Consider the following 23,749-nt stretch of genomic DNA (forward strand, 5'->3'; position numbering starts at 1 on the left):
ATATTTTTTGTTATTAGTACAATATATTATTTCATATGATTAGACAATAATGATTAATAAATGTCCACCAATTTCCTTCAATGATTATATAATAGTAATATTAATAATATAAATATTTTGTCTAATTCAATATTTTGAAATGTCTCCAGGAAATTTTATCTATGGAGCAAATGTCTATAAGACATTTTGCCTATGAACCAAATGTCTCTAAAACATTTCGTCTACAAACTTACTGTCTTGAAATGTCTATAAAGACATTTTGTCTATGAATAACTATCCTCAAAGTTCTTAAGGGTCCGTTTGATGCGTGAGAAAAGATTTGTTGTAAAAATGAATTTTTTTCTCATGGGAAAGAAAGTGACTTTCTTATTTAAAACTCAAGTTTTTTAGTTTTTCGAATGGTTGTTGGAAAAGTCTGGTGACTTTAGAAACTTTGGGTCAATTTAACCCAATATGGTTTGCTGAAAACTCAAATTCATAATTCTCCTATTTCTCCGTTTTTAACTCTCTCCTGAATTTTTATCTCTCTCATCCATTTTCATATCTTTCATCCATTTTTATCTTTGAAAACAGTAAGAAGTCCTCTATTTTTATCTCTCTCTCTTTCCCTCTCTTCGTTTCTATAGAATTTGTGAAGGCACTGATTGAAGAAACAAAGAAGTCCTCCATTACAGTTATGCACTTTTTATATAAATACGAATTGGGTTTATGATTATCTTAAGAAGAAGAATAAAATATGAGTGCAATTAGCAGAAGAAAACCTAACCCTAATTTCTTATATAATAATGTATTTCAATCCAAGAAATCAATATGGATAAAGGTTTAAAGAGAGAAAGAAGAGATTTGTTGTTATTATGGATTTATTAGTTGAAGTAGAAGATGTTTTTGTTCCTCCATTTAATTTTTTTACGGTTGAAATGGAATTTATAGATGAGGTTTTCATAATTCGTCTAATTAATGGCTCCTTGAAACACTAAAGCTTCGCTCTACCATTTACGCTTTTTCACTCTCTCTTCAGCTTCTCTGTTTAATCTTTTTCTCTTTGTGGTAGTGTTAAAATCAGATGGAGCACTATAGATTGGAAATCAGATCTTCACAGAGAGGGTTAAACGGGAAGAGAGAGAGAAAGAGAGGAGATGGGTAGAGAGATGGGAAGAGGGTCGTAAAAAGTGAAGTCAAGGGTAAGAAAACCCTTTTCACATCTGTTTCGTGGGGAAAAAATTGAGACATTTTCCCACTTTCGTTTTCCATCAAAAATTAAGTTTCACACTACTTTGAGACCAATCAAACAGTGGAAAATCGATTTTCTCAACCTATTTTCTGACGTAACAAACGAACTCTAAAATATTTTTTAAATGCCCTACTAGAGATTTTGTCTATAAATGTTCTCCCCAATAAGAAGTAAGATATAAATGGGACACCGACAAGAACATAAAATTCTTAATTTCTCAGTGGATTTTCGAATTCCACCTGCAATTTCATTTTTATTAGAACTAGTTTGAAATGAGATTCCCATTCTGCAATCTAAAAACCCTAGTACTACAACAGAAGATCAACTCCCCCTCTTTTCCCCCAAATTGAAACCCTAATCCACTAAAACATCCACCAAATCCCACCAATACTACCACTAAATCTCACATGCAACTAACCTTTTACTCACTGCATACCTCAATAAATCCATAAAACACCAAATCAAAGCTCTACCCACTCAGACTTATCATCAAATCTCACAAAAAACTAATACAAAGGACAAGAACAAAGCATCACCAGCAACAGTGAGACTCTAGAATCGGCGGTTGGAGTTGGCACGGATCTAGAAATCAGGGAAGAATTTCTCAACTTTACACCTATTAAACTTTCTTATGCTTAATCTCCTCGTGGGTTAAAGTGTGCCTCAATGATTCAGTCATGAAGGGTTGTCAATCTAATTTTAACTTTCTTAATTTTATTGTCTTTATTATCTCTCTCTTCTTCCAACTATTATATACGAACCATAGAAACACTGTTCTCGGATCTGGTTCATTAAACATCTTTAGCCAACAGAGAACAAACACCACATCTCGCTACCAACTTGAAGTCTTTCTCTTTCAATCTTTCAACACCTCTATCTCGACTCATAAATATCCTTTAAATCAGTCTTGCAGGGCTACTTTATTTCCTCTTTTAGCGATTAGCAGTGCATCGATAGTGGATGAGCTTAGAGCTCATCAAATAGCAGTTTTTTTCATCCCTATCATAATAACCAATGACCTAACCCTAGGTTCACACATCTCCTCGATCTCAACTAAACATAAATTCAACCTTCGATATCACCCTACCAACTTCCATTACTGCACCCAAAAAGTTTACAACTCCCGGAATCAAATTAGATTTATTTGGATCCATCGATTAACCTTGTGGCTTATGAGTTCATATCGTTTATCATATAAGAGATTTAATATAAGTATCAACTTACCTTTCGATCATGGACGACACAAAATTTCGAACATCAATCTCCACCTTTGCCATGTTGTTTTTGTTTTTAATCTCACTGCTCACTTTTTGATGATTACCTTTGTATCTGGTTATCTACTAGACTTAACTCTTTATCAAAGTTCCGTAACATTTTCACTTCCACCCCTTGTCGCAATTCATTTGCGATTGCTTGTCGGTTTAGCTGGGTATTTATACTCAGGCTATGTCGGCGATCCCATTTTCCAGGTATCTAACTTGTTTCTACTATGTAGAACTCGAGTGGATATGGTCTCTTTATATGGAGAATACTGGCGGGATAACTCGGAACCATCTAATGGTTCCATCTTGCAGACATCCTCGTTTCTTCTGGAAACTGAGGATGTATGCTTAATCCATCTTCAATGTTACAGGAAGTTAGATAGGAGTTTCATCTCTTTACCAACCAGAAGGACTCTTAAGATCAAATTGCATATCATTCCCAAGAGGAACTGCCAGAATAGCAAGCTACAGAATGAAGAATGCTCGAAAAATCGACGTTATCTTATGAATTTCTTCAGTTCTACTATTTTGTATTTCTACTTTACTTACTGTAATTTTGTGTTTCTACTTTGTTTGTTGTAATAGACTCTTTATCTTAATATATTACTCTTCAACAAAAAAAAAAAGAAGTAAGATATAAATCGAAGTCTCCCGGATTTTTATGCGTTCATACTACACTAGTGGGGGATGGAGACTACACTAGTGGGGATGTAGAGATAAAATGTTCTGCAGAGAGAGAAAGAAAAGAAGACTTGGAAAAATCAGTCGAAGGAAGTCAAGAGAGACTCCAAAAAGATAGTATTCATTTTAATTTTGAAAAATTAATCCAAACCAGATTGTACTTCGGTAATTATCAATGGACTCACTTTCTTCCTTTGAATTCAACGAATCAACTCTATTAAACCCTAATAAAAACAACAACTGAAGATTCAACAACTACTCTCTCTCTCTCTCCTAAGGTCAATGGTCTACCCCCATCTCTCTGTTCTTCAAGTCAATTCGCCACCTTCAACACGCTAAACTCTAGTTACTAAAAACCCTAACCCTAAATTTCATTTCTATAGTCTTCTCACCACGAAATTTGTATTCTTCTTCTCCAATCATGAAAGGGTTACTGAAGAAACCCAATTTACTTCTTCTTCTTCATCTGATTTTCTTATTGCTTGTTCTTTTCCCCATCTTCTCTAATGCTGCTGACGCTAAAGAACAAGATATTAGCTGTCTTCAAGGAGTGAAAACCTCACTCAAAGACCCTGAGGGTAGGCTTAATTCATGGGTTTTTGGCAATTCTACTGTGGGTTTCATCTGTAAATTCCTTGGTGTTACTTGTTGGAATGATCAGGAGAATCGTTTGATCAGTCTTCAACTTAAAAGTTTGGAACTTTCTGGTAAAATTCCTGATTCTTTACAGTATTGTCCAAGCCTTCAAACTCTGGATCTCTCTGATAATAAGATCTCTGGTAATATTCCTTCTCAAATTTGTAAATGGTTGCCTTATCTTGTAACCCTAGATCTCTCTGGAAATGATCTTACTGGTCCCATCCCAATTGAACTATTTAATTGTACCTACTTAAATAAAATTGTTCTTTCTAGTAATCAATTATCTGGTCCAATTCCTTACCAGTTAGTTAGTCTTAAGCGTCTAAGTACATTCTCTGTTGCTAATAATGATTTATCCGGTGAGATCCCTTCATTTATGTCGAATATCAATACTACTGATTTTGATGGTAACAAAGGACTTTGTGGTAGTCCTCTTGAGTCTAAGTGTGGTGGTAAGAAGAAAAAAAACACACTTGTCATAATTATTGCCGGTACTGCAAGTGCGGCTATATCGTTGTTGTTTGCGTTTGCACTATGGCGATGGGCTAGCCGTCGTCGAGGTACGGGAAGAGGTGGAATCGGCAAATTTGATGATAGTAAGTGGGCAGAGAGATTGAAATCTTATAGACAAATTCAGGTTACTTTGTTCAAGAAACCTATTGTGAATCTCAAATTGGGAGATTTGATGGGTGCAACTAAGAATTTTAGTGAAGAAAGCATAATAATATCGACGAGAACTGGTACTTATTATAAGGCAGTTCTTTCTGATGGATCAGCTCTTGCCATCAAAAGACTCCACAGTTGTAACCTTACTGAGGAGGAATTTCGATCCGAGATGACAAGATTAGGGCAAATCAGACATCCCAATTTGGTTCCTCTTTTGGGATTTTGTGTCGTGCGAGATGAGAAGCTTTTGGTGTATATGTATATGTCTAATGGGACTTTGTTTTCTCTGTTGCATAGAGAAGAAGGTGAAGTGAGTATCGAAAATGGGTTGTTTGATTGGTCGACGAGGCTAAGGATCTGTGTTGGTGTTGCTAGGGGACTGGCTTGGCTTCACCATGGCTGCCAACCTCCAATGTTGCACCAAAATGTCAGTTCTAATACGATTCTTCTTGATGATGATTTTGAACCTCGAATAACTGATTTTGGTCTAGGGAAGCTCATTAATACGGATGTCACTCACGAGAGCTCTTTCATCAGTGGGTCTCTAGGGGAATTTGGTTATGTTGCTCCTGAGATTTCTAGCACCATGGTTGCAACATTGAAAGGTGACGTTTATGGGTTTGGTGTTGTGCTTCTGGAATTGGTAACTGGACAGAAGCCTCTTGAAATCAGTAATGGTGAAGAAGAATTTAAGGGTAACTTAGTTGATTGGGTCAATCAACTTTCCGACTTGCGTCGAATCAAGGATGTGATTGATAAGTCTCTTCGCGGAAAGGGCTATGATGAAGAAATTCTTCAGATTCTGGCAATAGCAAAAGCTTGTGTTATAACTAGGCCAAAGGAAAGGTCTTCGATATACAAGACTTACCAGTCGTTGAGGATCATTGGGGCAGCACATGGTTACTCAGAACAGGTTGACGAGTTCCCACTGCTATATGGCAAACAAGAATAGTCATGGACCAAAGACAGGACAAGCGGTAAATATTTGCACTTCAAAGGTCTTCTTTGATGGAACATCTCTATGGGTCACACTAGGTATGTCAAACTTGTATGGAGTGGTATGGTTTTTCATTTTTACTTTTGTAAACCCCTTCTGTATTATTTCCTATATATAGATATGTATAGAACCGGCGTAAAAACTACTTGAACTTTAGTAGTTCTCATTCCTCTGAGCTTCACTTCTCTGTTCATATGAAAAGGAGCTTTTCGTGCTCCTTTTATGTCTGTAACATGCTCATGGCGAGTAGCTTTAGTAGTCCATGTTGAGAAGTTGCAGGAAACATGTTGCGAGGTTCTTGTGTATACTTCATGCAAATGAGCTTGTATTATGGAACGGGTTCTCTTGTAAAACATATTGTGCTTTAGTATCATTCATAAAATTATTAAAAGAATCGACTTTGTATACTTGTTTTATGAATTACCTCACTAGTTTAAGTGAATTCCCTCTGCACTTGTTTAACTTGCCTTTGAGGTGAAGGGATTCTTAATGTCTAAGTCGTTTATAGGACAGTCTGAGATTTTTCATCGTACTATCTGAAGCCTAATAAATGTGAACCTGTCAACAACTATTCAGCAAGTCCGTTGTTCATCTACTACGAAAACCCGGAGGCCACTGGTTTGTTTCACAATGAAGTAAAACTAGGCCTAATAGAGGTGAAATCTACCTTTTATTGAATTTTGTCAAGGGTATAAATAAAGTAAAACTAGACATTGACTTTCATTCCCCCCTAGGATATTAAGTAAAACTAGACATTGACTTTCATGATAGTTACAGAGCTTATTGAAATTCATGTAACTATTCATGATATATCAAAGTCATATTGAAAGTAATGACTGTTTTTTTTTTTTTTTTTTTTTGTTGAAACATTCTCATAGATTAAACCAAACAGTTATTACAGTATTTCGAAACTAACATATAAGGTACATTTTTCCAAGTTCTATTAGTGTTCTTCTTTCTTGACCATTTTGCCAGAACGTCTGCGCTTGAGTTTCCTTCTCTCTGGATGTAGTAGAATTTCACCTCTTCAAAATCTTTCAGTCTATCTTGGATTTTCTGCACATGTATAAGAGATTGCCAGTGTATAGAGTGTTTTCTATTGTGGAGATGTTTTATGAGGTTGACATTATCGTTTTCCACTATTATATTCTTATGATTATTCTCTGCGGCCCATTCGAGGCCAAATAAAATTGCTTGGGCTTCGCCTTCTTCGCTGTTTCTAGCTCTAGTGATTCTAACCTGTGCTTCGATAAATTTAGAATCTGCATTGTGAACAATCAGACTAATTCCCACATTTGAATTAAGATTAGTATAAGATGCATCAACATTCAACTTGATAAAATTTTGGGTAGGCGGTTGCCAATTCACATGTGATCTATGTTTACAACTTTTGAGGTTAGTATTGCATTTAGGGAAATTTTCGATCATTCTGAAAATGTAATTAGTGTCAGTAATCTCATGTTGGAAGCAGTGGTCACATCTCACTTTCCAAATAACCCATAAAATGGTAGAGAAGTGAATATTGTTGTAAGTATAACTACGATTAATATTATCTTTCCACGAGCAAATCCAGTCAGACACAGAAGCGATATTCTCCGAAATGATGTTATAATAGAACCATATATTTTTAGCTAAGGTGCAATGAAGTAAAGCATGTTCAATGGATTCAGTAAGGTTGCAATTCGGGCAATTGGTATTATTGCCTATATATTTACCTATTCTTTCTCGCACCGGGAGGGCTTTGGAGCAGATCTTCCATATAAATAACTTGATTCGCGGGATAGCCGATAATGACCAGATGAAATTCCAGTTAAGGTTGATGTTATTGTGATTACTATTGTTGACGCTGAGGTGCTGATACATCGAAGCTACCGTGAATTGACCTGAGTCAGTTAGATTCCATATAGGCCGGTCCCTACCTCTACTATTAATTGGAATAGATCTGATAAGGTTCTGGATGTTATCGTCAAAGTTGTCTCTTAACGCTTCAGTATTCCAACTATCATTGATGATAAGTTGAGCAACATTAACAAGATTGGACCTATTATTGTTCTGAATGGGCCCGTTGATTCCAGGGATCCAGTTATCACTCCAGATATTAATATTAGTCCCAGAATGGACTTCCCACGTGGTAAGGTCTTCAATTCTATCAAGGTGTTTACGGATCGTTTTCCAAATCCAAGAATGATGAGCTTTAGCTGGGCCGGGGATGTTGGAGTGCGGGTAGTATTTCGATTTCAGCATTTTGACCCATATTGCTTCTGGGTTAGTTCGGAGTCTCCAAGCCATCTTTGAGAGAAGAGCTGCATTATCTAAATCTGGTAAGTGAAGACCAAGACCACCCAATTTTCTTGGGGTGCAAATAGTATCCCAAGCTTTAGTACATATACCATTAGACTTACCCCACCAGAATTTCCGTTGGACGGTCTTGATGCTTTTACATATACCTTTAGGTATAGCAAAGCACTGCATCTGATATCGGGGTACGGCCGCAGCTATGGACGAGATTACCACAGTACGACCTGCTTGTGAGAGAAAAGAGTGGTTCCATTTATTGAGCTTATTCTGAATCTGGTCGAGAAGCTCTTTGAAAACCTTGGTTTTGTGAGCCCCGATGAATAATTGGGCTCCAAGAGTGATAAGTAACTCTGGTATGTTTTTGGGAGTCCTATTCTATATGAAAGTTTGTCCTTGTTTTGGTGGCCTGATGTTCAATATGGAACAAAAGCATACTGAAAAAACAAAGAAACTAGGCGCCCACCGTGGGGCTCGAACCCACGACCACAAGGTTAAGAGCCTTCCGCTCTACCAACTGAGCTAGACGGGCCACATATCTTTTTTCACCAAAATATGGTACTACCACTTTATCCAGGTTCCACTATAAATACCAATCCCAAGATTACATGTTATATCCCAAATCATTCTTCTTTTATCCCTTCATAGGGTCGGAATCCAGCATAGGAAGATGTCGAGTTGAATATGCATGAAGGTGTTTTATTTGGTTAACCTTTATGCAAACCATAGTATGTTTCTCTCCTCTTGTCTTTATCGAACCAACTCCTTTTCTCATAGGAAAGATTTTCTCCTTCGTCTGAAAAAGGGAACCACTTTTCTTCTCAGGCGAAGGATTCCAACGAATGGAACCTTTTGCTTCGCCGGAACAATAAAAAGAGAGATCGAGAGAGAAATAATATGAAGATGAGAGGAGATAAGATGGTGGTGGTTGTGTTTGAAGATGGAGGTGGTGGTGGTTGAGGAAGAAGGGAAATGCTAAATGTACAAAGAATCTTCGACAAGATTATTGACAAAATGCTAAGTGAACGGTCCCAATCAAAGTCAAACTTTGAAAAATTTTGATCAACTTTTGTCTTTTAGTGAAAATGAGTCATTAAGTCAAGAATTTTGTCAAGGACTTTGTACATGTAGCACTCCCGGAGGAAGAAAGGGGTTGCTTGACAAAGCTTTACTTTTTCCTATTCAATATGTGTTGTAACCTGATGGATGAGAGCTTGTATCATCCAAATATATTCTCTTGGTGTATATGTCCCTGGATTTGTTGTTTTTATCTGCCTCTCTAATCTTTGCTATGTATTTATGAGTATATGGTAGGAACATGTAAAATTTTCTATGACAATTTTGGATGTCAAAGTTTTAATGGACCCTGTGACATTGTTCTTCTCCCCCGATACGAAAGTTTCTATTTCTTAATTGGGAGGTAAAATTACATTTGACCTCTTCCTTAAAAATTGTTTGTAGGATCACATATATTTTGAATTAGATGATCTGCATTTCTGGTCATTATAGTTCTCCAGACTGGGCAATAGGCATTTCTCCATTGCATCAATCAGGGTTTTAAGCGTATCATTTTCGAAAAATAGTTTCATTATTGAGGAGAAGTTGTTCCCGCTATCACCGAATCTATGCGAGAAGCATAAATAGCACTGGTGCATGCTTGAGAAGCATAAAGAGCACTGGTGCATACTTGTTTTGGTGTTCCTCAAAGGAAAAATTAGGTCGTTGAATTTTTTTTTATGTTGAAAGGTCAAAAAAATACTCAAAGAAGGCAAAAACCAACGAGATGCCCACCTCAACACTTAGTTACTTGAGTGGTTAAACGCCCAACTCAACACTTGGTTGCCTGAGTGGACCCCAAAAGTCCCTGGAGGTCGCATAAATAATATAGATGGGCTTTTAAGACATAGTTTAGTTGGGCTTTAGGCTTGTTTAAATTTGACAGTATTGTGCTTATCACATCTTTCATGTACCAACGTCATTGTAATGACTATCATCGTGGTCATTTTCCAAAAAAAAAACACAAGACGCCCACCGTGGGGCTCGAACCCACGACCACAAGGTTAAGAGCCTTGCGCTCTACCAACTGAGCTAGACGGGCTTAGTGTTTATTTAGAATTCATTTGCCTAGTTCTGGAGCTTGATTGTTACCTCAATACAACAACAAGGTATGGCTTCTAGCCAAGTCTTTATTATATAGTTTATGGCAAAGAAAAATTAGCGATCTTATGAACAACTTCATTACAATATCTTCTACAAAAGAATAACGGCGATCGATCTAGCAATGATGGAATGTATATTCTGTTTACTGAATCACATGAAATTTTACCCAACTCCATATCATATATGTAATGTATCAAATACGTGTGAGGGGAAGAAAGGAATAAAGAGAATTTTCTACTCAAATTAAAATTTGCAACAGATACAAATTGATAAAACATTCCTGGAAACGTAATTATGCCGATTATATTTTTATGGAGTCTTGTATAGAATATAAAAAGTCGTCCAATTTCTACCTATTATTATGATATTACAACCCGATTGGGCACTAGAAAAATAAATTATTCAAGAGTTGATCTCTTCTCTATGAATGAGATAAAGACAGAATAATCAGGAACACTACAGTATAGAGTTTCTTTTTTTTTTAGCACTTAACTTTTTTTGCCGATTCCATTATTCAAAAAAGGATTCGTAGAGAAGAGAGACACTGTTACCCATTTGTTTTTCGTTAATAAAATTCGTGGAATATGATTGAAGTACGTAAGGGAGGTTGTATTTAGTAAACCCTCGCAGATCTAGCTATCCACATATCTCCTATCCCAGTTCTACTTGGGACAAGATGAGACGTGCTATATCATAATTTCAATTTTCGATTCAATGAAAAATTGAAACACGATAATTCCCTATAGGCACATATGGCTATAGGGTCATGGTATATCAACCTCCATGTTGTTAAGATAATGTATCCTTACTTCGAAATCTCCTTCTATATTGTACTTTCAAATCAACCCTAATAGACTAACCGTAGAGATCCCTAAAAATTAGACCCAAATGGTCTATCAACAGTTGGGATCTTGGGTCATTTTTTTTTTCTCTAAAAGATGATATACCGAAAAATCTCCACAACTTGTTTATCATTTCTTTTTTGTGTGTTTACAATGTCACACATACTCACACCTCTTAAGTTTCTCCCCCAAGCACAATAAAACCCTTGTGAAACTTAAAATTCAATGTACAATGACTTAAATACCCTTAATTCAAGGATTTTAGGAGTATTTTACGGTGTAAAATACGATATTCTTGATGGCATAGTTGTCTAATAGAAAAACTGAGAGGAATCTATATAAACAGGGCAAACACTTTGCTGGGTTAAGAGAAGAAGCAGAGAGAGATAAGAGAAGAACTAGAAGTAGAGAGAGAGAGATGGATAGTGAAAACCCATCAGAAAGTATAATAATTCCAGATTCATGGTCTCAAGCTATTGACTCCATTGCTTATGATTCAGTTACTTCTCCTCCTCCCATTGCTTTTATTTGTGGCCCTAAAAATTGTGGCAAAACCGTTTTCTCTCGAATACTCCTCAATACTTTCTTACACAGGTTTGATTCCCATTCACCACCACCACCACCATCTCTCTCTCTACTTACCCTTTTAATTTCTAGTAGTAGTAGTTCAAAATACTCCTTTTAGTTATCAATGGTGGTTAATATATACCCTTTAATCATTTTTAATTGTTTTCTCTTTTCTGGGTCTGATTAATGATTAATTTCTTTTGATTTGATTGATAAATAGAAATTTTGAAAATGGGTATTAGTTTGATTCACCCAAAGTTTTTTTCTTTTTGTTATCAGATACAAAAGGGTAGCTTATTTGGATACTGATCTAGGGCAACCAGAGTTCACTCCACCAGCTTGTCTCTCACTTAATGTCATTAATAAACAAACCCCAGGTACTTGTTAGTCTGTCTATATTGAAAAGTTAATTCCTTTATTGGTTTGATATTCAAGTTAGGTTTATGAGTTTCTCCCAATTTCCTAGTTGCTCTGGTTCTGATAAAAAGAATTTGTTTCCAGATTTGACAATAGCATGTTTGAAAACTCCAGTGAGGTATGATTTTGTTCTTATGAAGTTATGATTATGGGTTTTGTTTATATACTGTGATGAGTTTCAAATTGTTGCCTTAGTTACATATATTAGGTTTTGGAAGAACAAATATATTAGCAAAGAAAGAAGAATACCTGTTAAATAGGACGACCCACGACCATGATTAATCAAGTTTCTTGTTCTTATTCAAACTCATGTTTGCTCGTGCATGCGTTACTTTGAAAACCAGTTTAGACCCCACTTTATCCGAAACTGTTCGAAAAAACATTGTCCGAAAATCTAAACCCACTTGATCTTGTTGTTGAAGTAGTATATGAAGAAGTTTCTGATTAGTAATAAAATTTCACTTGTTCGTCTAGGGGAAGGGGTTGTCATGTGTAACATGCTCATTCAGTATATTAATGGTTGAGCACGATCCCTTGAAAGTGTTGATTTGTCGTTTTATTCTCAGGTCCATTTTCTTTGGCGATGTTTCTTCGAAAAGGGATCCGACAACTTATATAGATAATATCTTCACGCTATATGATTACTTTCGTAAGGAGTACTATCAGTGCAACGAGAGTGACACTAAAGGGAAAGCTCAGTTACCTCTTATCATTAATACTCCTGGATGGGTAAAAGGTAAATTCGGTTTTGATCTCGGAGTTACCTTTCCCTAATTTACAATTATCAGTAATTTGAACAGCTAATCTTCAATTCTATATAATCCTTGGCTTGAACTAGAAAATCGTACGACCTTGTTAACATAGTATTTTCCTTTTAATCGGTCTTATGACAATTTTCTCCTATATTCTTGTATACAAGGTAATGGTTATGATGCATTGGTAAAGATGCTGAGTTATATGGCTCCTACTCATGTGGTTCAAATACGAATATCTGCTGAGGCGAAAAATCTACCAACGGGAGTTTTCTGGTTAGATGACAATCAGGAAGTGTCTGTTAATCTGATTGAACTTGATTCAGCACGGAGGGACAAGAATAATAAATCGTTAGTTGCACCATACGTTTCTTCAGTTTGGATAATTACGTTTTAAGATGTTGGTTACTTGCTTATATTGTCGTTGATTTGTGTGATTGAAAGTAGCTTCTTGGGTATATCTTGCAGAATATTAAAACGAAAAGATGCGTCGCATGCAAGGGACCTCCGGGTCTTCGCTTATTTTAGGCAATGCTTTCCTAGGGACTTCAATGTTGACTCATTCAAGGAACTTGGTCAAGCATTGGCTTCTCAAACTCCATATGTAGTCCCTATATCAAAAATCAAAGTCAAACATCTCCATTGCCAGGTTGATTTCCTAAAACATAAAAGAAACAAAAGAAAAGCTTTTATTGTTTTACTGTGAATTTGAACATTTTTACTCGAAAAAGAGTGTGGTTTCATTATGTTCTTTTTGTATCTAGTATATTTCTTTCTATATCTAAGTACTCGAAAGTCGAAAACAAAGTCATGTTTTTTTATAAAAGAAATGGTGTCAAATTCTTTGTCAGGTTCCAAGCAGTGAACTTTTCCATAGTTTGAATGCAACAATTGTTGGTCTGGCCGTTAGTTCCTCGAAGTCTACTGACTCTGAAGATGGCGTGCCTTGGTGTATCGGTCTTGGTAAGTTCTGTTTCCAAAGAACTTGTTTCTTTTGTCCTCGTTTTTTTGTTCGTTAGTTATTTTATTTTTCCTCTAACTCTTCTAAATTTGCAACCCAATTTTGATTTTTATACATATACATGTTTATTTTATTCCAGATACTAAGAATGTACAATATTTTAATGTTTTTTGGACACCTTTCACAGAGCAATAGCTAACCGTTGAACTTAGAAGCAAGATATATGAAATTTCATTTGTATACGTCTATTGAACCATGATACTTTATAATTTTACAGTCCCAGAGTATCGCCGATTGTAATACTTCACTTATTATGTATGGGAGATATGTAGAAACACTATCCCAGAATACCGCTGGAGGTGTATAATCTTAGAGAATCTTTAGAGTAAACACTCATGATTCCATCTATTATGATATTCTGCTTATTGCGTCATGGTAGCTTAATAATGATCACCTGACATTTCGACCCATGAAGTCTTATTTGGAGGTCAAGTTTGATGACACATCATTCTCGCTTATGGTTCAGTACTTGGGTCGTCTCGATATATTATTTATGTAATATGACACCTAAGAGTACAGGTAATTCTAGGCTTAACTCAACAACCATGTTAGTGATCTGCAACTGTACCCAAACCTCTTCTGATTCATAGTCTCTTCCTTTTTACATTTTAATGCAAATCCGCTTTCTAATCTCTTACATATATGTAGTAAACGATTTTTTTATAGTTCAAACTTCTTTTTCTCTTGAAAATTGAATTTTGTGTTCTTCACTTACTATGAAACAGGTATTGTGAGAGGCATAGACATTTCGAAAGGTATCTACTATGTTCTAACGCCTGTTTCACCGAGAAATCTCGAAAGAGTAGACCTTTTTCTCCAGGGATTCCTGCGAATCCCTACCCGTTTGTTACAGGTAATATTCCTTCTCAATACTCAATAGACAAATTTGGTTTTCTTTATCGTGCTCCAACTTTTCTGTAAATGTAAGTTGAATTCCGAAGATCATAAACGAAGAAATTGTGTAATTTTGTTTACTTAATGGTTATCAGTTATCATATATTTTTTCTTTTTTATAGATGTTATTGTATAACAATTTATCTTGGTATGCAATCAACCAGTTTTCTAACTATCAAATTCTCTGCAGATACAAGGATACATGTCACCTTATGTGTCCGGGAATGTACTCAATTGTTGAGTATTCCATATGTTAAGCTTCTATTTGGTCATGTGGTTACAGAGTCAGTTCCAACAACTCGCATCAAAGTCGGATAGTTCGGGCAATCATCAACATCTCAGTTCAACAAAAAAAAAACATCTCATTCATCTCTTCTAAATTTAAGAACCAGATAAACTAATTTATTTTGCCTCTCGATACAATCATCCCGGTAGAACCCTCTAGTGTTGTGGCTTGGATCCTCAGCTCGGAAGTTAGACCAATGGGAGCCTCGACTGGCTACTCGTGCTATAATAGTGATGTAAAATTGGATTTTGTCTCTCTAGTGGTACTTTATTTTTTGTGTTCCTTTTTTCGTTTTCGTCTGGAAGTTGTACTTGAAAGTTCATGGCTAGCAACTTCACCTAGGTTTTCTTGAATTTATAGAACTGTTAAACAAAGAAAGGAGTAGAGAAGTTAATTTGGATGAGTTCAAATGTTCTTGTTACACAGATGAATTCTTTTCTTGGTTCCTGTACTGAAACTTGCTCGCAATGTTTCAAAAACTTTCGTAGGCGTATCCGCGTATGCCTTGAGGCTAGGCGGTCACCTGGTTCCTTGAGACCTAAGACGAAAGTAAAATGTGTGCATCTGAAGTATTTGAGTTGTTGAACAACATAAAGTAGTACTAGTTTTTCTTTGTCTATTAAACACTTAAGTCATTGTCTTTACAAAAAGAAAGTAGTTTGCGTTTTTTTTTACGCGGCGAGACTAATGTCTTGATGCATCGCCTCACCTTGTGAGAGCAGGCCTTTTGTGACTCACACTAGTACATGCAGGGGAATGGCTCTTCTTCCAAGCACCATACTAATGATATTTTTTGTTATTGTTAGGTTTGAGGGCAGTCTAATTTTAAGGACAAGAAAGCAGTTATTTCAGTAAATGGCCTGGACAAGAATGGTCCAATAATTTTTTCCATTTCTATTTATATCAACCACAAGAAAACCGGTCGACCACCCTTTGGAAGAACACACAATACCCATCTCATTCTCTCTCTCTCTCTCTCTCTCTCTCTCTCTCTCTCTCTCTAGCAGATCATGGTCTGGGTTGTTTCTTCAACTTGCAGATCATGATCATCTAATCTTTTCATTCCATAAAATTCAAAGTTTCTTCAAATTCTATCCATTTCAAGATTCAATTTAACTTTTCCTAATTGTTTCTTAATAGGAATAAAACTATGGAGAAGAAACCATTAAAGCAATACATAGATCAAAGATTTGGAAAGATTCTATCTTTTCTTATATACATTGTTCTTGAATGGGTATTAATAGCTATCTTGTTTATAGATGGTTTAATAGCTTTTGCAGCAAATGAATTCGCCAAGTTCTTCGAACTTCAAATTCCATGTTTACTTTGCACAAGAATAGATCATGTTCTTGTTCGTCGAAATCCTGATTTCTTCTACAATGACTCAATTTGTGAGTCACATAGAAAAGATGTATCTTCTAAAGCTTATTGTCATGTTCATAAGAAGTTAGCAGATATTCAACAAATGTGCGAAGGTTGTCTTCTTTCATTTGCTACCGAAAATAAGCCTTCCGGTGATCCATATAAGTCGTTGGTAGGGATTTTAGGGGCTGATCTTGAAGGTTCTGTCGACGATAATCATAAACTTGAGCTTGTGGAAGAAGAAGATCTTTTACATGTCGAGAAAAGCAGCATTCATCGGTGTTCTTGTTGTGGGGAACCTTTAAGAGTCCGATCCACATTTCAACAAGCGTTGGTTCGAACTTTGACAATGAAAAGAGAGAATGTTCCTCTAGCTCCAACTCCTTCTCCTCGAAGAATAGTCATGACGAAAAAGGAGGAATCACAAGGACTTGATCTTATGCCTCATATCAAATATGCAAAGCTGAAGTTTGTCTCAGGCAACGAATCGGAAATGCCTGAGGATGAAGAACACCCAACTTCATCAATTCAGAACTGTCGATGTGAGTTCAAAAATAAATTTCTACCTTTTTGTTGATTTTGTTCATCTTTCACAAGGTAGATTGTAGTTTTTTTAATCACAAGCTTAAATTTAGTACTCATGTAACGTCCCAAGCCTTTTCAGTTATCGTTATTGTCCCTGCTTTTGACGCTTGGCCGGGGCCCACGGTTATGGGGTTTTGTTCTTACCAGAGGCTCCACAAACCTACTCAAAAAGCCTCGCCAATTACTAAGCTTTAGGCACACACATGTAGCCCAGACTCCGAATGCTCTCCCAAGCGATGCAGGACTACCACAGTTTAGACTTAAAACCATGGCCTTGTGTGGATCTTCCTATCTGGTACAATGTCAACCACCACTTTCTGTAAAAGCTCGAACTATTCGATAAGCAATATATATTTATGTGTCACATTATTATGTGGGGTTTTGATCATATTCATCTAACAATGAATGTTTTTTCTGCAACAGCTGAGGACATGAAAGCTGCAACTGTGCCATTGCTGACAGAATGTGAGGATGTAAACAACGAAGCTTCTAAGACACCAAACTTTATTAAAACAAACAGGTTTTTTTCGACTACACCAACCGGTTCTGCTGCAAATAGCCCTAGATGGCTTGCTAGGCTACCAAGAAGACTATTGCCCGAAAAAACGGACTTTGGGTCGGAACCATTTGAGAGCACACCGAAGGCCTTAAAGGAAAGTCTTGAAGGTGATAGTGTACTAAATCACTTGAAGAGACAAGTTCGTTTAGACCGAAAATCTCTAATAGCTTTGTATATGGAATTAGATGAGGAAAGGAATGCTTCTGCAGTATCGGCGAACCAAGCAATGGCAATGATCACTAGGTTACAAGAAGAGAAAGCAGCAATAGAAATGGAAGCTTTACAATATCAGAGAATGATGGAAGAACAAGCAGAATATGATCAACAAGCTCTTCAAGATTTGAAAGACACTCTTACTAAGAAAGAGGAAGAAATGAAAGATTTAGAGGAAGAACTAGAAAGTTATAGAGAAAGATTTGAATATGAGGGACTTGATATCGATAATTTCCGAGAGATACACCATGGCCGAACTATTTCATCGATTAGTGGAACCTCGGAATATGGTAGTTGTCATGCTATCCTCGAAGAAGAAGTGGAAAAGACCGGGCGACTTTATGATCAAAATGGGTCTTCTGAAACAGTGTAGATTGAGATTAATCAAAGAACTTTCATTAGATTTTGAAACCGAAAAAAACTATCCTTCAACTTAGATGCCCATGGAGGTTATCACTATTTGAGGGAGGGAATTTTTGTTTATGAAAATCAACTTAGATGCCCGAAAGTTCGAAAGATTACATTTTGTACATGATTACTGGAAAATCTGCAAATTTAGAAGATGATCATATACCTTGTTACAGGTTTCCAACTCTGGCTAAGTGATTAAAATTGTATCTTTTATTCACATACCTGTTTTATATGTTTCTCTTTTTTCATTGTTAACTGAGACACTGTATGATAGCCCCAAATCGCTAATCCACGTACCAGTTGAGCGTCCAGAACGTGGCCTATAAGCACGGAATTAAACTTAGTAAATGACAAGGTCTTTCGGGTAGTCTCGTGAAGCTTTCGTCAGGAACAAAACTCCATATTGATAGACTTGGGTCTAGGTGTTACAAGCAATGACAATGTCCATAACTACTAAGCCTTGAAACAGAGCAGTGAAGTGATTTCCAAGGGAAAGCAAAGATGTGAACTCTTGGAAATGAATAAACAATATAAGTTACGAAACCGTTAGTCGGTTACACTATAAGTTATCGAACTCGCACTTTTGTGGAAATAAAATTGCAATCATAACGATGGAAACTAGATTATTTCTTTGGAACCCATCTATTTCCACGAAAATAAAGTCTATCGAACACAATCTTAACATTTTTAGCTGAAAACTTTATATTTTCGAACTTGCTGAGAATATGACTTTGAAAATCAAACTTAAACTTATAAACGAAATATCTAACAAGCAAAACCTTGTAATAATGCTGCTTCTTTCTATCTTAAGAATGCTTAGTAGTAATACAAGGAAAGACTAGCAGCAGCAGCAGGAGATTTCCATGCAAAAGAATGAAGATAATCATCTCTCAGTTTCTCTCTCTACTTAAACATGAAAACTCCTCTTTGCTAAAAACACATCTACATATTAATCAGCCAAGGAAAACAAAAAAATAAGATGAAGTATTACCAACAAGTGTGAGAGAAAGATATGGAAATTACAAAAAATAATCTGGAGTTTTCCGTGTGGTATCGGGTTCAATTTGCCGAGGAGCAGGATCAAATCGGAGGAAATTTTGATCCATATTTTCACCAATCTCAAGTATTGCTGCCATGTTCCCGCATCGGTAACAGTAGTTTGGTGCACTAAACACTGTCACCACATTTTTCTCCTGCAAAATTTTACAAGACAATCGAAACAATTTCAGCAAAAAAAACGAATCAGTTCAGCAACCTAAAAGAAGGCGGTAATGTTTCCTATGAATAGGGTATTAGGCCAAACACGTGAACCTATAGTGGGATGGTTGTGCATCCCCTCTGAAACCAAGAGATCCCGGGCGCGAGTTGTGGGGGTTGTAGTTTACACTCGAGATTCATCTCATATTCCCATGTAATTTGTCGGTTATAAAGTGAAATAAATGTAGTTTGTTTATCATGGCCTGTGAAATGAATAGTCCCACATGGGAAAAAATGTAGTATAGTAACCAAGAGTACAATAAGTAGGTCCTCTCTACTCATTGTCAATTGGTTTTGAGTTGGATGACTACAAACTAAAAGTCTTAATGTTGTTTCATCATTTCATGGCAGTTGTGAACTTATTTTGTCCTACTGATATATCAATGTCATACTCTATCTTTCAAAAAAGAAGGCCATGGACCAAACCCACTATTCAGCCTTCAATTATATACATTTATAGTTGAGGTGCGTTTTAGCGAGATTTCTAGTGAGAATTATTTTAGATTCCGCGGAGTAAAAATACACATAATTCCATAGACATGTTTATTTCATTAACGTACCTGAGACCAATTGAAACCTTCCATTACAAGCTGATGGGCTCTTGCAATAAGGGTGAGTCCATTTGTATGGTTAAACTGAGCAGCAATATCTTGTCCAAATGTGTAGCCAGCTCCACGAGGAGAAATTCCCCATCCACATCGATCATCTGGGTCAGACCATAAAAGGTCGCACATTGGTCCTTCGTGTGGAACCTGCTTGCCCGTCAATAAAACAACATCAAGAAAAGAAATATGTTAGGAATTACGTAAAGCCAGTTACATTTAAAAATGAAAGAAAAATGCGGACCTCCTGAATACGGTCCAAGGCCCGGATATTATCTAATGTGTCCAAGGATGGAGAGAGGCCACCATGCAAACAGAAAACCTACAAGTCGATAACAACAGCTGATCAGAAGTAATCATAAGCTTAATCAGGCCAACAAGCTTTGGTAAGTAACAGATTCAGACCTGGTTTTCAATAAGTGCTGTAAGAGGTAGATAGTCAAAAAGGTCGGTGAAATACTTCCACACATTCGCGTTTCCATATTTTCTCAAGCACTCGTCGTAGAATCCATAACTGAAACATGAAAAACCCAGTATCAGGAATTACTATAACCTGTGAGACAGAGACTGAACATATAAATTGACCAAATGTTATAAAAGGTCATTTCATCCTCATAGTTTATTTTTTAGACATAATTTAAACTATATATTGAAAAAAGAAACATAGCATCCTTTAAAAAGTGCTTGACAACTCGAACCAAAAGGCAGAGTTTGCTTTAGTAAGAGTAATTAGAGCACGATTAACAGTGAATAGGTAGTATTACTAACTAACCATGTTAGGTGAAGCAATACCTATAACTGTATTAAACTTTAGATTAATAGGTTTATTTCAAATAATTTTTACACTAGGTGGGTGTGTACATCCAGTCAGCCGATTTCTGGATATTAATAATGTAAAGACGGATTTTGTTTATGTAGGGCACTATAGCACAAATAATATGCATGTAACCAACCGGATCCATGTTGACATATTTACAAAAAAAATGTCCATTATAATAATAAAGAAACCTATCCAGAGAATAACCTGTGTTGTTAGTTGTCACAGTCAAAGGTGGGGAGCGAAACTGATCTGTGCGATATCATTGAGACACAAAAGATGATGTTTGAGGTTTGACTTTCGCCAACTTTGGGTGGATTTGTTAAATTATCCAATAAAACAATGTTCAATTATCGTTAGAATTGATGAAATGATGGGCGTGTGCCTCCTCTTTTAGACTTGGGATCTCAGTAGAACCAAATAAGAAGAGCAAGTGATAGCTGACTACAACATTTTTTACGGGTTATAACAAGTAAGGTTTGCAATAAAACTATAAGTCAGTTACCAAAGAAGCAAATAAAATAAGAGAATTTCTATATGACAAAAGCACATTATCAAACAAAAAAATGCATGTAACAAGACAAAGCTTGGGCATCCGGAAAAGTTATGTTTGAATAATCATATATTTAGATATAAGAGCCATTTGCTTACACTTGAGTAATCTGCCGACTCTCGTGATTTCCTCTTAAGATTGTAATTCTGTCTCGATGACGAACTTTCAAGGCTACCAAAAGTGTGACGGTCTCCACAGAGTAATATCCACGATCTGCAGAAAAAACACGAAACGGATTGAACGAAATGCTACGGATGTCTTAAAACAAAAACTGATTATGTAGCAAAAAAGAGGACATGTATTATGTATACTAGCAAATTTATATATCTATGTTAGTCTAACACTATATAGAGAAGAGGAGATTGGCTTATAAGAAACCCTCGCCTCTTGAGGGCTGAGGCATAATGTTTTTACAAGTCATTGTTGATTCAGCCATACTACATGCTGACTCTCAATGAAACAGAGAACATGGCATGGTTCGGAAAGGTTAAAAAAGTAAAGAGAAAACACTTCTGCGTATCAAATCTCGCCCACGAAACTATCCTGCTTTTCCTTCGTCCTACAAAATTTTCTACAGAAATAAATCAAGAATCTGCATGACCTTGGCCAACGTATTTGCTAAATTTCCATGTGCAACAATTTATGCGTCCAAAATCCATTTGCAACTTCACCTTAGCAAATTGTGTTTTGCTCATTAAATATAGATTGAATGAAAATAATAACCTTTCCCGCACAAATGGGTGTCACTGTCTATAGCTTCGAATAAACATTGTCATAGACTCATAAATAAATCTTCAACAGTACTCACAAGTCACAACATTTTGGGGTCTATGGTTTCTAAGGACCTAAGACATTGCAACAGCTAGACAAACTCGAATCATCGTATATAAATGACATTAATCAATAAAAAGTGGAATGTGGTGAACGCCATTCAAAGTTACCAAAATATGGCCAAACTCCAAAATGCTTGAATCTGGGAAAACTAAAACATCATAAGTCATACCTCCTACTAGCCAGAAAACACACACATACTCTACACGCAAACTCTATAAAAGTACATGGTTCGCAACCTAATCACTCAAATAGTAAAATGACACAATTCAAACTCGTGCAGCTAATTAAATGGGTAAATCGACATTATTGAATTAAGCAACAAACATATGTAAATTTTTTCCAAAGCTGCCAACAGCTTTTGCAAACCGATAAGCTTCATTTTGACTTATATAATAATGAATTTGATTGACTACATGCCCAAAACTCAACTGTTATGACGTATCAAAAAGATTGAAAACTAATAGAAGCTCTTCATTACAAATTGTTAAGTTTGTGGTCATCCAACTCAAACCCAAGACATTATATTCTTGGTTACTAGATCAACCTTTTCCTATGTGGGATTATTCTCACGCAAACTAAAAAAATTCTTGAGAGTCCAAAGCAGTTTGTATTCCCTCCCAAATCAATCAAATAAGGAAAAGAAACCTCTCTCTCTCTCTCTCTCTCTCTCTCTCTCTCTCTCTCTCTCTCTCTAAAAACAGCATCAACAACATCAGAATCTCCACAAAACAATGCAAATAAATAAAAGAGCCATGTTGCATCTTAAGTCCTCACAAATTCAACTAATTTTCAAGGGGAAAACTTAGAAAACAATCAAATTTCAAGTCACAGTTGGATAATAAAACCTAAATGATCATCTGTACAAACAGATAAGGAGAAAGGAATAAATGAACTGACCTACATAATCTCCCATAAAGAGATAATTAGTATCAGGAGCATTTCCACCAATACGAAACAACTCGATTAGATCATGAAATTGTCCATGAATATCTCCACAAACAGTAACCGGACATTTCACCGGTTGAACATTCCATTCTTCAACAAGGATAGATCTAGCTTGTTCACACAAACCTTTCACTTCTCCTTCAGATAATGGTTTACATTCCATCAGATGTTCGATCTGATGGTCCAGATCTGCGTAAGTAGGCATTTTTCTCCCGATCTCCGATCTTCTTCTTCCGATCTGCAAACTGGAACTGCTCAGAAAACAACGACGGAACTGAACTCCGGTAGATTGGTTCAGCTAATTGCGTACAGATCCAGAACTGGATCAATCGGAACTGATAGCCATCCGAGAAGAGAGAGAGTTTAGAGAGATAGAGAGAGAGAGAGAGAGAGAGAGAGAGGGTTGTTGTTGGTTGAGGTTGTTCAATGGGTCGTTTGTTTGTTTTGTTTTTCCGGATAAAACTTAAAAGCAAGTCGGCCTTCTTTGATGAGGGTTGGGGAAAAGGTCCTAACAAAATCCCCATATACGCCAGTGGTCCTGTGCCAAATGACTGGCCAACTTGTAGTGCAGTTGGTAGGGCATCTATTCCACAGCACAGAGGGTCGGGTTTGATTCCATCGAAGTGCAAATCCTGGATTACTGAATTTGAGTATAAATAAAGTAGTTTCGTTTGGGCACTTAGTTTCTATAAGGTTTCAATTCGACGATGTCAATGTCTTTGTAATGACTTTCGCAATATATTTGATAAAAAACATGTCTAAAAGTCAGGTTCGAACTGTCTAAGATGATTCAGAGCGACCGTTCGTATTTTTATGTCAAAAAAATTATATGTTTTTAACTCATAAAATATGACTTTATGTAACTAACATATATATTTCGTTGTTTGTAACATATTTTTCT

The 23,749-nt window shown here is 36.3% G+C and overlaps 3 protein-coding genes, 2 non-coding genes and 1 pseudogene across 7 annotated transcripts; 3 read left to right on the plus strand and 3 right to left on the minus strand.

Annotated features, from left to right (window-relative positions):
• The first annotated feature begins 1,336 nt into the window (after nucleotides 1-1,336).
• On the plus strand, nucleotides 1,337-5,881 carry LOC147542930 (putative inactive receptor kinase At1g27190 pseudogene; annotated as a pseudogene). Of its 2 annotated transcripts, none has more exons than XR_015223187.1 (2): nucleotides 1,337-1,401; nucleotides 3,121-5,881. The product of XR_015223187.1 is annotated as a putative inactive receptor kinase At1g27190 pseudogene, transcript variant X1 (transcript). The 2 variants fall into 2 exon arrangements; XR_015223188.1 differs by lacking the exon at nucleotides 1,337-1,401 and having other exon boundaries at nucleotides 3,132-5,598; nucleotides 5,724-5,881.
• Nucleotides 5,882-8,230: 2,349 nt separating this feature from the next.
• Nucleotides 8,231-8,303, minus strand: TRNAK-CUU (transfer RNA lysine (anticodon CUU)). Its single transcript has one exon. It is a non-coding gene; the product is annotated as a tRNA-Lys (tRNA).
• Nucleotides 8,304-9,796: 1,493 nt separating this feature from the next.
• TRNAK-CUU (transfer RNA lysine (anticodon CUU)) lies at nucleotides 9,797-9,869 on the minus strand. Its single transcript has one exon. It is a non-coding gene; the product is annotated as a tRNA-Lys (tRNA).
• Nucleotides 9,870-10,981: 1,112 nt separating this feature from the next.
• On the plus strand, nucleotides 10,982-15,120 carry LOC147542933 (Pre-mRNA cleavage complex II protein family). Its single transcript, XM_086674066.1, has 9 exons — nucleotides 10,982-11,367; nucleotides 11,620-11,717; nucleotides 11,842-11,875; nucleotides 12,324-12,493; nucleotides 12,677-12,860; nucleotides 12,978-13,158; nucleotides 13,361-13,472; nucleotides 14,256-14,383; nucleotides 14,615-15,120. Exons 1-9 carry the CDS (start codon nucleotides 11,192-11,194, stop codon nucleotides 14,663-14,665), a joined length of 1,134 nt encoding a protein of 377 aa, XP_086530192.1. The 5' UTR covers nucleotides 10,982-11,191; the 3' UTR covers nucleotides 14,666-15,120.
• A 490-nt stretch (nucleotides 15,121-15,610) lies between these two features.
• On the plus strand, nucleotides 15,611-18,057 carry LOC147542934 (putative myosin-binding protein 6). Its single transcript, XM_086674064.1, has 2 exons — nucleotides 15,611-16,614; nucleotides 17,081-18,057. Exons 1-2 carry the CDS (start codon nucleotides 15,861-15,863, stop codon nucleotides 17,800-17,802), a joined length of 1,476 nt encoding a protein of 491 aa, XP_086530190.1. The 5' UTR covers nucleotides 15,611-15,860; the 3' UTR covers nucleotides 17,803-18,057.
• A 563-nt stretch (nucleotides 18,058-18,620) lies between these two features.
• Nucleotides 18,621-23,438, minus strand: LOC147542935 (serine/threonine-protein phosphatase PP2A catalytic subunit-like). The gene is made up of 6 exons (XM_086674067.1): nucleotides 22,801-23,438; nucleotides 21,168-21,282; nucleotides 20,105-20,213; nucleotides 19,944-20,021; nucleotides 19,658-19,849; nucleotides 18,621-19,033 (listed from the first exon to the last, which is right to left on the minus strand). Exons 1-6 carry the CDS (start codon nucleotides 23,051-23,053, stop codon nucleotides 18,860-18,862), a joined length of 921 nt encoding a protein of 306 aa, XP_086530193.1. The 5' UTR covers nucleotides 23,054-23,438; the 3' UTR covers nucleotides 18,621-18,859.
• Between the last annotated feature and the right edge of the window lie 311 nt (nucleotides 23,439-23,749).

The sequence above is a fragment of the Eschscholzia californica genome, unplaced genomic scaffold (genome assembly GCF_041429995.1).
Source record: "Eschscholzia californica isolate CP2 unplaced genomic scaffold, dmEscCali1.0.p SCAF_4, whole genome shotgun sequence".
Classification (NCBI taxonomy): Eukaryota; Viridiplantae; Streptophyta; class Magnoliopsida; order Ranunculales; family Papaveraceae; genus Eschscholzia; species Eschscholzia californica.